Below are 9379 nucleotides of genomic sequence, written 5' to 3' on the forward strand. Positions count from 1 at the left end.
GTTTTCCTCCTCACCACCTGCAACAGTATAAATCTACTTGTTGCTGCTTTTTGTGAACTAGGAAACTTCACTATCAACGTAAAGTCACACAAACCTGCAGAATATGTGTTGGATAATAGGATAGTTAGACTTTTTAATAACCAGATATTAATGATAAACTGGATTTCAGAAATAAAAAGTTGGAAAAAAGTGTGATCTGATGTAGACAAGCCTCTCCGTCTGTTTCCTTGTTTCTGTTTATTTTTATTTTTCGTGCAGTTTTGTGGCGCAGATCTTTTCTCCGTCTGAAGGTAATGGAAGCAGTTTTATTTCTTTAATGTTTTCTTTGTTAACAGCAGATGTAACAGCAGAAATCTCTAAAGTTTGAATAGAGGCAGCTGTTAAACACCATCTAGTGTCCTAGTGTGACCAGTGACCATGAATGACTGGATGTAAACAGGAAATGTCTGTTTGCTTTTGGTTGTTTGTAGGTTGAAAGTAGTTGTTTTTATTTTTATTCATTCAGATTTTCAGATTTATTCTGATGTTTAGTTATAACATTATGTTGCCTTTCATATATTTGCCACAGCCTTTTAAATTCTTATTTGTGTTCAGGTCCTTGAAATATTAATACTGTATTTGAAAGTATGTGTATTATATTGTGAATATTAGAGAGCTATTAACGAGTGACTATTTAATGTTAATTTATATGTCAACTTTTACTTCCAACGCTTTTTTCTATGATGATATAATGATCTTAATCACCATCATCATCAGGGTCTGTTGTTCTCTCGTGTCTCAGTAAAGTTTGTTCAGTTCAGTCCAAAGACTACAGCTCTCAGTCTGATATGAACTCTACTTCAGAATGAATTATTATTCACATACTTGAAACTTGAAACTCCAGGAAACACTGCAGACCAGTAAACGCCTCTCTGCGTGTGTCCTATTAGTTTCACTTTACTTTCAGTTTCGTCCAGGTTGTGGCGCAGTTATTTTTCTCCGCGTTTTCCTCCATCTGAAGGTAATGAAAACAGCTTTTAAATCTTTTCTTTGTTAATATTAGTTGTTGGCAGCTCAGAAACAACAGAAACAGTAGAAATCTGCTGCTGGATAGTTCGCGTTTATTCCGTCAAAGCTTAGTAGACAAATTCCTCTTATGTCCTTCACTCCGACTCTAAGACGTGTCCGCTATTTTGCAGATGATTATTTTACATCAAAATTGTAGTTGTCCTTAAAATCATTCTGAATAATAAGAGGCAGTTAAACTAACAGCGGACGTTGTAAACAATATCAAAACTAAAAAACGTTAATAATTCGTTTATATAAAACTGATTAAATGACCAAAAATAATAGAAGTTAAAACGAGCTACTTCCAGACTCATTCCAAGTTAGTTGGGGAGGTTCCACACAGATATAGATTTAATTCAGATGTTAAGATGGAAATGGAGTCTTTGTTAAAGGTCAAATATTGAAGTTACAATACTGCAATTTACAATTACTACTTTTTATACATATTTTCCTCTTGTCCACATTTTGCACTGTAGTTCCGTGTCGCTGTAACACCTTAATTTCCCCAAAGGGATAAATAAAGTCCTATCTTAGCTTATCTAACTGATAACTGATATAATTCAAGTATATTATTTTATTGTCTTCATTACTGTTGCTGAAACAGCCTGTTGGTCTGTTTGTAGTCAGACTGTATAATAAAGTTTGTTCAAATATCTGGAAAGTTAAACCTGTTACACAGTCATCGTGCACACTATAGTGTTAAATATGGAAACATAAAACTGAAATATGTAGACGTCAGGATAAACATTTAAAAAAGCATCTAGAATGTTGGTATCATAGTAAATAATAACCTTGACATCACAAAAACTTGTAGAAATGTTTGAGACTCTTGGAGGAGTCCGACAGTTGAATTATAATCCACTAACTCAGATACTAGTGATGATTGTCCCACTCATTATCATAGAGGGTTCAGTCCTTATGACCCCACAGTGCTCCCAGCCACCAGGGGGAGCTCAACATACTTTACTTTGTCACCTGGTCACCAGCCTTAAAACATAAACGTCCTGTAGTTCAGAACATAGACTGACGCTCTCAGCCTCCACATCTGTTTCTGTATGTGATCAAGAAGAGAAAATGAAGATTATTGGATGATGAAAGGTTGGTTGTTTGAACTGACAGAGACAGTTTGAGCACGTATGACATAAACACATGTTACTGGCTGCTTAAAGACACTGTTTCATAAGTTTAACTGATAACTGACCCTCTGCTTTAAAGAGTTACGATGTGACTGCTTTCAGTTTTACTGTCCAGTTAAACAGGTTTTTAGTTTAGACTGATTGATGAACAGCAGCATCAAGAACCTCCACCACATTAATGATTTACAGAACATTGGTGAATGATGATTGAAGACAAACCAGTGAGAAAATAGTTATTTTAATGTGTAACATGATCTGAGCTGTTGTTGTACCTTTTCTCTCTTGTGTTTCTTTCAGGATGGAGAATAAACTCAGCAACATGGTTGACTGTAATGAGCTGTACCAGAAACCATATTCATACATACGACCTTTTAATAGGTAAGATATAAAACTAAGATTTAAATTTACACTGTGAGATCAAAGCTTCTCTAAGAATGTTTTCAGTCATATTAACAACATGACTTTTAGATGGTTGTATTAGTTGATCAGACACTAATCTACTGACCTTCCCTCTGTCTTTCTTGTCATATTAATAAACCTGGTGGTTACACAATCTAACAAAACTATCAGTGTGCACATTATGTGAAAGTGAAAATATCCAAATATTATTTTAGTAACTGCTCAGACAGAGTGTGTTTGTAGATATTCTCTCTCTGACACAGTCTCCAGGAATAATGAACAGGAAGTGGAAGTTTTGTGGTTATTCTGGTATTTTGTGCAGACTCATGATTTATTTCACAGTATTTACATCCATATTGGAGTACAGGTTGAATCATTACAGTTCACTATTAGACAGTGTAGATGTTTCATTGAACGTTGTGGGACTTCTCTTCTTTTTCTGGATCAATAGATCAGTTTAAAAGTCACAGGTTCATTCCAGCTGCTTCAGTTGTAGAAACCATCACTCTGATCACAGCATGAGTTCAAATGAGCAAATGACACCAGTCGATCACATCCAGGTTCATGGTTGTGAATCAGCTCAGACCTTAACCCTTTAAAGCCTGAGCGTCTATCGCTGGTGATCCATCAAAACCGTAACTCACAGTGGTTTGCACTATTGACAATATCCAAAGTGTGGCTGAACACTGGGAAGTTGTGCTTTTGTCTGGGAGACCTTCATGACATCTTAAGGGGGGCTCTCCGGTCTTGCGTCGCTCCCCAACCTGGAGGCGACAGCAGTGATGTGTCATAATTACCGTAATGACAGATTTATTTATTTTTTATCAGAAAACACAACTTCCCAGTGTTCAGCAACACTTTGAATTTTGTCATCCTGTGGGTTACGTTAATTCAAATACCACAAGCTTTGTTTTGTGCACAGACGGATGTTCAGGTCTTAGAGGATTAAGGACAACATGGAAATATCAACATCAGAAGCAGCTTCATTTATAGATTCATCAGCATCTTCTCTATGACAGAATCACATCACTGCATCATTGTTAACATTTGTTCTATCTCTGTGTGTTGTGTAGGATCAGAGGGCAGAAGGAAGAACCAGACTCTGCTGGATCTGATCTTGATCTGCCTGAACCCACAGAGAAGAGGTCACTAACAGAAGAACAGTCGTCCATGTTTACACGTGCACCACATGGAGTCTGGACCCATCCCTCAGTTATAAGGTTTGGATTTAAAACCTGATGAGACACTTGTACTTTAACTAGAAGCTAAACTGATGATATTTCTATTACTACTATTATCACCCTTATCTGTACGTTGAGTTAATGACTAATTACAAGCTGTTACCATGACAACAGTTTAGATTCAGAGAATAATGAAACAGTGAACATCTCATGTTTATTTTCTATTATTATTCAGTATATGTAGGAGTGTATTGATTAAACGTTGGTATCTTACTCTTGTCATCGACATCTTCTCCATGTTAGAACTCAGCATCAAATAATATTCAAATAACACTACCATCATTAACATGTATTTCTCTGTGTGGTGGTGATTCAGGGAGCAGAAGAAAGGATCAGAATTTGATGAAGTTAAACATCAACTCCTACGTGGATCTGAAGAGGAAGGATCATCTGACTGTGAAAGTGTATTCAGCTGTGTGTCCTTCAAGAGTGATCGGTCAATGCCTCATTTCATAGATTTTAAAGATTCCCGCCCCTCAGCTCCAAAGAGGTAAGCAGAGACTGGTTTTTATCACTTTAGTGAATTATAATACACTTGTTTATAGAAATATGTGGACAGTCATTAGAAATTCAAACTAAACATCGCAGACTCTGAAACAAGATGTTTCCTAATGTGGAAACTGTAAAAACTGACTGCAGAGAGAAACGACCTAAATGTGACACAAATGGAATGAGTAATTTTTGAACACTGATACCATGATTGTGGGGATTACTGGCATAATGTGCACGTTTGATTTCACAGTATTTACATCCATGTTAGAGTACAGGTTGAATCATTACAGTTCATTATTAGACAGTGTAGTTCTCTCATTTTCAAGGGACCAGTTGAGAGTTGACTCTAAAGATGTTTCATTGAACGTTGTGGGACTTCTCTTCTTTTTCTGGATCAATAGATCAGTTTAAAAGTCACAGGTTCATTCCAGCTGCTTCAGTTGTACTTAGAAACCATCACTCTGAACACAGCATGAGTTCAAATGAGCTTCTAATGCAAATGACAAAGCTCAGTTATAATAACCTAGAGTTTACTATCTGTCCAGTTGTTGTGTTATCAGAAGCTGTATGAGAATAAAACAGTGATTAGGTTGAAACTCACTGATGTTAAAGTTCCTCTGATTGATGAACAGCAGCATCAAGAACCTCCACCACATTAATGATTTACAGAACATTGGTGAATGATGATTGAAGACAAACCAGTGAGAAAATAGTTATTTTAATGTGTAACATGATCTCTGAGCTGTTGTTGTACCTTTTCTCTCTTGTGTTTCTTTCAGGATGGAGAATAAACTCAGCAACATGGTTGACTTGATGAAGGAACGTGAGGATGCAATGATGGCGCATATGAAACCGTGAGATATAAAACAAAACTAACATTTTTTCAGTCATATTAACAACATGACTTTTAGATGATCGTATTAGTTGATTCATCATTAATTAAATCTACTGACCTTTAGCCACCTCTCTGTCTTTCTTATAATATTAATAAACCTGGTGGTTACACAATCTATCAAAACTATCAGTGTGCACATTGTGTTAAAATGAACATGTCCAAATATTATCTTGGTAACTACACAGAGTGTGTTTGTAGATATTATCCACCTGTCAGACCAGTCTCTGCTGGAACCAGACCTGAACGTCCACTTGAAAGTGGATCTGAACCAGAACCTAAAGTGAACCCAGCTGAGCATCATCAGAGAAAGTTCACCACGTAAGTTTCACTGGTTGCTTACTCTCTACTTTAAAGAGTTATGATGTGTCTGATGTCACTGTTACTAAGTCAATGTCCAGATGTTCCATCACCAGTTTAAAAAGAACACACTGTTTAGACAATTCATAAAAAAACGAACCTTAGAGGCAGAAATTAATTCTAAAAAAATACAAGAATAAATTAACCAGCATTATGAGGACATGTAAGAAGGAGTATTATGATAAATTATTAGATAGTAATAAAAATAACATGAAGGGGCTATGGAATGTACTGAATAGTATCATTAGGATGGAGCTAAAAACAAAAACACAAACTGCCCTGGATCTGGACCTGAATGTACTTGAACCTGAACCTGAACTAGAATGTAACAGTAAAACTCCATCCAGCTGTTGGATCATTCATATATTTTACTGATTGTAAACTCATTTTACCACAGAGGTGAACAGTGACTGCTTTCAGTTTTACTTGAGATGTTTTTAATTGATCAACAGATTAAATCAGTGTCTAGAATGAATAGAAATATGTGGACAGTCAAGTTGTTGAGGCTCGTTTGACTAAATTTTAGGATGTGTTCAGATCAGGACTGTTTCAGGGCAGAGCTTCTTTTTATAAAGGTCAGAATGTGGATTTTAGCTTTTAAAGAAGTTTGCACCATAAAAGTCTTTAGATGTTGACCAAAGTTAACCTGGATAATTCTCCAGGAGTTTGTGAAAGTACAACAACTTCAGAAAGTAAAAACAAAAGTGGCTCAGTGAATTCAAAATGAGTTGAAGGAGTTAGAGTATGACACTGAGAGGCTGTTATGTTGTTATAAGTCACATCATCATTAGCATTTAAATCTGTGTGTGTTGTGTAGAAAAAGAGACCTGGAGGATGAAGGATCAGACTCCACTGAATCTGAACATGAACCAAGTGATGAACCATCATCTCATTCTGATAGTGATGATAAATCCAGCTGTGTGTCGTTCAACAGTGATCGGTTATTGAATCACATCACAGATTTTAAAGGTTCACGACCCTCAGCTCTAAAGAGGTGAGTTGGTGTCATTTTCACTTGTGATGTTTTTTTTTGTTGTTTTTTTAAATAACAGATTAAAATGGATTAAATCAATCAATTATCAATTAAATCAGTGTTTAGATGATTCCAATATCTATCTATGTCTCTCTCTCTCTCTCTCTCTCTCTCTCTATACATATATATATGTATATATATATATATGTGTGTGTGTGTATATATGTATATATATATATGTATATATGTGTGTATATATATATATATCTCATAAACTGTTCAAAAATGACCCAGTAAATTAAAAATGTCTTAGGTTACGATGCTGAGAGGCTTTGTTGTTGTCTTCAGAGGTTTTATGTGGTGAAATTTTGTGCATTAAGGTGAAACATGGTGTGAGGGTTATTTCATCAGGGGACAGCATTAAATGGGTCCAACACTTTGGTTCATTAACTAGAAGCTGAACTGATGACATCTCCATCACTCTCACCTGTACGTTGTGTTAACGACTAATTAGCAGCTGTTACCATGACAACAGTTTGAATTCAGAGAGAAATGAAACAGTGAACATGTTATGTTCATTGATTATTATATAGTAGATATTGTACTGGATAAACATGAGTATCTTAACCTTGTCTTCTGTATCTTCTCCATGTCAGAGCTCAGCATCAAATCACTGCATCATCACTAACATTTATTTCTCTCTGTGTGTTTTGTGTAGAAAAAGAAACCTGGAGGAGGAACGATCAGACTCTATTGAACCTGGACATGAACCATCATCTCATTATGATAGTGATGGTAAATCCAGCTGTGAGTCCTTCAAGAGTGATGATTCAATGAATCGTCCCATATATTTTTAGGATTCCCGACCCTCAGCTCTAAAGAGGTGAGTAGAGACTGGTTTCAGTTTTACTTGTGATGTTTTTAAATGAACAACAGATTAAATCAGTGTTTAGATGATTCCAAGCAACAGATAAATATCATAAACTCTCCTCTGTCCTTCCACTTCTTGTCTCTCTCCACTGAAAATAAAGCTTAAGAAGAACAAAGGAATAACTTTAAAAAGAATGTTATGTCAAATAAAATGGGGTTAGGCTGTGATGCTGAGAGGCTTTGTTGTAAGTCTTCAGAGGTCACATGGATCTACCATTTTATTTACACGTGGCTGAAATGTAGTGAGATGGTTATTTAATACTTTCATTATACAGTGTATATGTAGTATTGTTCATGTCAGAGCTCAGCATCAAATCACTGCATCATCATCATTAACATTTAAATGTGTGTGTGTGTTGTGTAGAAAACGACTGGAGGAGGAAGGATCAGACTGATCAACCTGAACCTAGAGAGGAACCATCATGTGATTCTGAATATGACACTGAATAAATGAACCCTGGTGACTACACAGCTGACAAAATGATCAGTATTGTGTGCAAATTAAAATAGCAAGTTATTATCACTTTAAAGTTGGTAACTGCACAGTATGTACTTTACATTATAGGTCTCATACAATAATGTGTTTTTATTTTTCCAGCAGCCTGACTCTCTAAGTGTTGTTAGTTATGACTTTGTGAGACTTTCTGGTTGATTAGCACAGGTCAACATGTGAATATACATGTAATAAAATTAAGTCCAGACAGTTTTGGAATATATATAGTATTCTAATCCAAAGTAGAAAAAGGTTTATGTGTTTTTCAGCTGCTCTTTAATGGTTTTCTATGCAGGTTCTCCTCTTATTGTCCTTTTACTGTTGATGCTACAATAATTACAGTTAATCTATATATGAATCTAGCTTTAGTGAGACAAATGATTTATAGCATATTATTACTTTATGTTAATGACAGAGATAAATATCCTTTAACTAAGGTGGGGACGAGTATTTCTTTGATGTATATGAAAGTTACTGTTTTACAGGCCTCAGTGGTCGACACGTTCATTCTCTTGGATGTTCTGGTGATATTGATATTTCTGAGTCTCTTTGCTTCAGTCTCCTGGTTCTTTTTTCAGTTACATTCCATTTTTATAGTATAATGTTGTTGTTTTTTTACTACATTTTTACAGTGTGTGATTTGGGTCAGTCTGGTTGGTTTATATCAGGGGTAAACAAAGGTCTGAATCTTATAATGTCACTTGAAATAGTTTGACCTGATGTAAATAAGATCAACAACGTACGTACATGTCTATGTCATGTTAATTTCAAGTGTTTTCAAAGTAACAGCCTCTAAACTTTTAACAGACCAATACGTCTGAACTCGAGTGGAAAACAATACTGTAGTTGTCTTTACTACATTTCCAGTGACAGACAACAGAGTCTGAATTTCTTCTGAATAACATAAAAAGTGCAAACACAGCTTTGACCAGCCTGAACTTATTATTCAAAATAAAAGTGCATCTTTAAGAAAAAATGGAAACAAGAGACCTTTGAGCTTTGAGCAGAGCCTTGTTAATATCTGCTCTATATGTTAGTAAAACTTCCGTTGTTGTTTATGTGCTTATTTTTTAAATAATCCTTATAGCATTATTTTATTCCTTGTTACAGCTGCACAGATGAATGTACCTCACCACACATCTTCTCTCCATGTGTGCAGGAAATAAAGATGAACTGTGAAATTATGTGTGTTAACGTTCTTCTTTCCTAAATATCACATTATTATCTTGTTTGTTCCCTGTGAACATATAAATGTTACAAGTATTTTCCAGTTTTAGCTAAAAAATGTTTCTTCAGTCAAATACTCAAAGTCTTCAGAAAACTGCCGATGGACAAACCTCCACAGATCGTCTGACACAGACCCATCAGGTTCACATTGAACTCATTTTACTTTGCAGTGAAAACGAGTCGTTGGTG

General features: G+C 35.5%; 1 protein-coding gene across 2 annotated transcripts; it reads left to right on the forward strand.

Annotated features, from left to right (window-relative positions):
* Positions 1–867: 867 nt before the first annotated feature.
* Positions 868–9147, forward strand: LOC125001018. 2 transcript variants are annotated; one of them, XM_047576926.1, is made up of 8 exons: positions 869–1000; positions 2481–2561; positions 3656–3802; positions 4140–4313; positions 5095–5169; positions 6385–6561; positions 7259–7423; positions 7835–9147. In XM_047576926.1, the coding sequence occupies exons 2-7, from the start codon at positions 2482–2484 to the stop codon at positions 7395–7397; spliced, it is 792 nt and encodes a 263-aa protein (XP_047432882.1). In that variant the 5' UTR covers positions 869–1000; position 2481; the 3' UTR covers positions 7398–7423; positions 7835–9147. The 2 variants fall into 2 exon arrangements, with proteins under 2 accessions (XP_047432883.1, XP_047432882.1); XM_047576927.1 differs by lacking the exon at positions 7259–7423 and having other exon boundaries at positions 868–1000.
* Positions 9148–9379: the final 232 nt, after the last annotated feature.

Source organism: Mugil cephalus, chromosome 23 (genome assembly GCF_022458985.1).
Source record: "Mugil cephalus isolate CIBA_MC_2020 chromosome 23, CIBA_Mcephalus_1.1, whole genome shotgun sequence".
In the NCBI taxonomy this organism is placed as follows: Eukaryota; Metazoa; Chordata; class Actinopteri; order Mugiliformes; family Mugilidae; genus Mugil; species Mugil cephalus.